This window comes from Tenebrio molitor, chromosome 1, assembly GCF_963966145.1.
Source record: "Tenebrio molitor chromosome 1, icTenMoli1.1, whole genome shotgun sequence".
Taxonomy (NCBI): Eukaryota; Metazoa; Arthropoda; class Insecta; order Coleoptera; family Tenebrionidae; genus Tenebrio; species Tenebrio molitor.
Genome location: NC_091046.1, coordinates 18,015,595 through 18,021,231, shown reverse-complemented (window position 1 = coordinate 18,021,231; position 5,637 = coordinate 18,015,595). Strand labels below are relative to the sequence as shown.

Sequence of the window (5,637 nt, the reverse complement as noted above, 5' to 3'; positions counted from 1 at the left end):
TTAAGCGTTTGTATTTCATACAGTATTAAAATCTGAAAGAACTTGGAGAAGATTCAAATTCTTCTAATGCAGTGCGTTATAAATTTCATCCTTCCGCCGACGAAGATTTTTTCCACATTCCTCCGGAAACTACGGTGTAGTTTATATTATAAATTCACATCGTTGTTATTGTTCTTTGTTGAAACTTCGCTTCACTTAATTTCGTCTCGGTTGAAATACTTTCTCGATATTTGTCGTCGACTAAAAAATTACGACTGATTAGGACTGGTTGAACTGTTTTAGCTAACTTATCAATTAGGTACTGTTTTATATATTTTTTTAAACAGAGTATATTAGTTTTTTAATAACTTTGCTGATTAAATTTCCAAAGTGAAATATTAATTATTTACGTAAATTTATAGAAAACAGGCAACACCAATAATAATTAGCACCTATAAAATTATTAAAATTAATTGTTTATTACAGCTTAAAAACATTACATTACTAACAAGTTAATTTCAGATTACGAGATTTTAATTCTACGTTTTTAGGTATTAACAGAAATGAAAGAAAGATGTTTGTTCATGTAAAAATAAATCAAGAATATGTTTTTTGAATATTTTTATTTTGATAAAAATCAATAATAAATAACTTTTAACAACCAGGGCCAACGTTGCTCATCTTACTGTACCTCATTAAAGAGCTTAAATGCCTTTAAGTCCAATTCCGATCCCTCCTAGACCATCAAGTCTGCCAACACCAATTCCTCCAAGACCGCCAAGTCTGCCAACTCCAATTCCTCCAAGACCGTCAAGTCTGCCAACTCCAATTCCTCCAAGACCAATGTGTCCAATGTGTCCAACGCCAACAGCAACAGGTGCAGCTACAGCGACAGGAGCATGGGCAACGGCTACTGGAGCATGAGCAACGACAGCAGTTGGGTGTAAACTAATTTGATTGTTATTTTGGTAAGAAGTAGCCAGAGCTGTTCTCACAGCGACTGGTGCTGCCACAGCAACAGGAGCGGCAGCTACAACAGCGCCATGTCCAATTCCCAATCCTCCTACTCCTAAACCGGTAGTGATGATACCACCATTCGCAGCGCAGATTACAACAGCAAGTACCAACTAAAAATATAAATATTTGGTATTTTGGTTATTTTTATTATTAAATTTAAGAAGATACTTACCAATTTAAACATTTTGTCAAGTTACTCGATCTACGGTGCAGACTGAATGACACTAACAAATCAACACGGGCGTTATATACTATAAAACCCCACTGTGCACCCCAACCTAGTTCAGTTATTTTAATTGAAAATCTAGTTACTTTATGCATATGACATTGCCATTGATAATGAAAAATGAACTGTATTACATGAGTATTTAAATACCAGTAATTCAAATTATTCAAAATTTGTAATAGTAAGGAACATATTTACTTGACCGACATTAATATTTTTGTTGTCATTCAAGTCATATGTTGATATTTGAAATAAATAACCGCGTAAAAGGCTACTGCCGCTGAATGATAATTGACTATTTTAATCATATTCACATATTATTCTAATTAGCGCAAAATACATAGTTACATATTTACCAAATAATACATCATATACAACCTTTATTAAAAAAGCGGTGTTTACACAACTGAAATTTTTAATTTTTGGATCTGTTCTGTCATCTGTGTACGATTTTTTTGGCCAGCGATGGTACAGTCGCCAGCAATAAATTTTGGTCGTCAAGGTCATTCTTTAACACAATGGAAAATGGACTGATGCGAAACGGACCTCTAATAAATTCTATTTGTCTTGTCTTGTCAAGATCTTGCCAATTTCAGCGAAATAATTTTTACTGTGTTAAATTACGATATTGAGGCCAGGATTTTGATGTTTAGAATAAAACTTTGACTTTTTTTTCATAGACGTTTTATTGCCATTGGCCGTAATTAAGCAGGCAACATTTTTAATTTGTGACAGTAGCGGAAAATTTCAAAATAACCCTCATGACCAAGATTTAATGCTCGCGACTGTACCTATTTTAACTAGAGTATGGTTTTATAGAGAATAAACTCAATTACACCTAGATAATTGTGTTTCGGTGCTATTTTTTTTATTATAATAAAGATGAAACTCTTTTCTACCGTGCGATCCAAAAGTCTTTCTATCAGGTGGGTCATGACATGACAATGGAAACGAATGCCGTTGGGCTGCAGCATATTTGGCTCATATTTAAATGAAAATTAAAAATATGCTTTATTTGTCTGTCCGTATCCTTTGATATTTTTTATTTCACATTTTTTTATTTTATGGTGTAATTATAATAATGTCATGGCTCACTTGATAGAAAGACTTTTGGAACGCTGGGTATAATTTACTAAGTTATAACTTACCTATAACCCTTAAGTGAAGCAACAGCTTTAATTAATTTGCCTGAATTTCCATATTGCTCACAGAAACTTAACTTCAACAAGTATAAAAAGTGTCTAGTAGTGAACTAATAACCCAGTCTCAATTATTTGACAAACTGCTTAAAAAATGTTTATACATATGAAAAATTATAATTTAAAGTGGAGAGTTGTAAGATTTTTTTATAAACTACATTAATTAAAAATAATTATAAGTTTTGAAAAATTCTAGTTTCTTTGACGAGATAATTTACAATTATACATAGTAGACTATGTAGTTAAAGTCCATTCAAAAATCAAGAAACCACCAACGTCGCGTTTTCCTCGATAATTACTATCGGCCAAGCTGTCTACTGTAAAATTTGGTGAAAAATGTAAATTTTAAGTTAAGTGTCAAATTACTCAAATTTATCGGGGTTCGTGTGAATTCTGTTCTGGGCATGCTTACGTAAAAATAATAAGAACTAATAAATAAATGAAACTTGCTGAGCAATAATAAAACAATTTGAATGAAATTCAAAGCAATTGAATTTTATTTTGAATCAAATAAATGTCATAATTTATAGTTACCAACATAGTATGAAAAAATAACTACCTAGAGTTTTTTAAATTTTACCAACCTAAAGCAACAGGTGGTGGTTTTTTAATTTTTGAATGGACTTTACCTATTCTTTCAACGAACAAAAAAGAAAATGAACTGTTAGTGAACAATTTTCCTCACAGATATCAGATATACTGAAAAAGCTCCTGAAACAAGACCATAAGATAATAATGGGAAACTTTAATAAAAGGACGAGCTGGAGAGTATATTAGACCACATGGGCTTGGAGAAAGAATAGAAAGAGGAGAACGATTAGGTAAGTGATTTTGCAGCACCAATTCATTGTGCTAAATACTTTCTAGAGACTTCCAATAAGGAGGCTGTATACCTGAAAATCACCAAAGGACACCCCTAATACGATTGTGAGAAATCAGAACAATTGAAGAAGGATAAAATAATAAAGAGGAAATTGTGGATGAATAATGAAATTTTGCAGTTGATGAAGAAAAGAAAAAGTTTTAAGAACGTGGATTTTGAAAAATATAATAGGACACAGAATAAACAAATAAACTTGTAAATGATTAGGGAAGAGTAGTAATTGACAAGAACGAAATAAAAAGCACTTGGAAATTTTACATTGCACAACTTTTCCAAGATGAAAGACCAGAGCAGCCTCAAACAGAAGCAGAAACTAGTCCAAATATCTTTTAAGTGCAGAACTAAAAACTATAGTAAAACAAATGGAGCACGGCAAGGCTCCAAAACCAGATAATTTCCAAGCTGAATTTTTAAAACTCATTGACGACGACGGAATCAAATGGTTAACAAAGATATTCAATCTGATATATGATACGGGTATTGTCCCACAGTGATGGCTTAAGTCGGAGTTCATAGCTATTCCAAAAAAGTCTGGAGCCAAAAATACGACGAATATAGAACAATAAGCGTTATGAGTCATTTGTTAAAGACATTTTTTGAAGGTGATACTCATACATGCGAAGAGTAGATACCACCCACGTAGTTTGGATTTAGAGACACGAGAAGAGCTATTTACCGTGCCTGGTGCTGTTTCAGAGTTACAGAGACATGAACTGTGATGTTCACGCCTGTGACATTTGACAGAATCCATGAATCACAAAAGGATAGAAATCTTGAAGAATACGAAGATAGATCACAAAGACCTAATAATAATAATAACGAAGGTATATTGGAGTCTGCTAGCCAGTGTGAGAGGAGAAGAGAATCAAAGGAAGACGGTCAAGATTATGCGAGGAGTGAGACAGTGTTGTGTATTACCGCTACTACTGTTTAAAATTTATTCAGACTATTTATATTCCGAGAAGTCCTAGACATAGTTCAGTCAATAGAGACATAAAAATGGCTCCATCTTGCAAAAGGTACAGAAAAGTTTATACTTGGCAGGTATTTTCTATTAAGCATATTATTAATATTGCCGAGTTTGCCACCTTGGTGGGTTGCCGCTCGCCCCGCCATACTGCAGAATAAGGGTGGAAAATCACATTTCTGCGATTATTTCATTATCCGTGCGAGATATGTCTATCTAAGTTATTATAGAAAACGTAGAGCGTACAATTTTCTACATTTTTTGTTCTTTATGTTTTTTTGTCAGATCAATAGTTTCGTAGTTACAGCGTGTAGAAATCGAGAATTTCTTTTATTTTTGTACTTTTTATTCTTTTCCACACCACTACAGAGGTAGAGCAATAGGGTGCGTTTTTTTTACGTAGGGTCCCCGGTGGGCATAGTCCACGATGCAGTAGAAGTTTACTGTTTTACTCTTTTTGATCTCTTTGTAACGTGGACGGATCCAAATGATCAGGGGGGCTTTATTTGAAGCCATTCGCAAAGTTGCGTATGCGCAAATCAGCAACATGCGAATGGTATTGTGAACGGTCGCTTAGCGATATGCGCAATACCATTTGCACACACCCAACTTTGCGAATGACTTCAAATAAAGCCCCCCTGGATCGATCGGTATTGATGAGCTGAATTCAGCAGAGTTTATGAATTCGGGAATTCCTCTTGAGAATTTTCCTCTTGTTCCTCGGGGTCATCATGATCATCATCAGGATCATTTGGCGTTTACCTGTTTCATTAGTATACACGTTGGAGTCTGATATGCCCGTAGACGGACAAACAAGATATGCTCGCTTTCTACAGGCTGTAACTACGAAACTATTGATCTGACAAAAAAAAAACGTAAAGAACAAAAATTGTAGAGAATTGAATGTTCTATACATATTTTTTGTAATTAGTTAGATATACGTATCTCGCACGCAAATGAAATAATCACAGACGTTCCAGAATCTGAAGATCAAGACGAACAAATACTTGAAATCAATGAATTTCTATTTTGGCAAACACCAGATGATCTTGATGATGACCCTGAGGAACAAGAGGAAACTTCTACGTTACAAAGAGATCAAAAAGAGTAAAACTTCTACTGCATCGTGGACTATGCCCACTGGGGACACCACGTCAAAAAAAACGCACCCTATTGCTTTACCTCTGTGGTGGTGTGGAAAAGAATAAAAAGTACAAAAATAAAAGAAATTCTCGATTTCTACACGCTGCAACTACGAAACTATTGATCTGACAAAAAAACATAAGCAACAAAAAATGTAGAGAATTGCATGCTCTACATTTTCTATAATAACTTAGATAGAGGTATTTCGCACGGATAATGAAAT

At 34.0% G+C, this 5,637-nt stretch overlaps 1 protein-coding gene across 1 annotated transcript; it reads right to left on the bottom strand.

Annotated features, from left to right (window-relative positions):
* Nucleotides 1-585: 585 nt before the first annotated feature.
* Nucleotides 586-1,280, bottom strand: LOC138138680 (cuticle protein 64-like). Its single transcript, XM_069058687.1, has 2 exons — nt 1,169-1,280; nt 586-1,106 (listed from the first exon to the last, which is right to left on the bottom strand). Exons 1-2 carry the CDS (start codon nt 1,178-1,180, stop codon nt 684-686), a joined length of 435 nt encoding a protein of 144 aa, XP_068914788.1. The 5' UTR covers nt 1,181-1,280; the 3' UTR covers nt 586-683.
* Nucleotides 1,281-5,637: the final 4,357 nt, after the last annotated feature.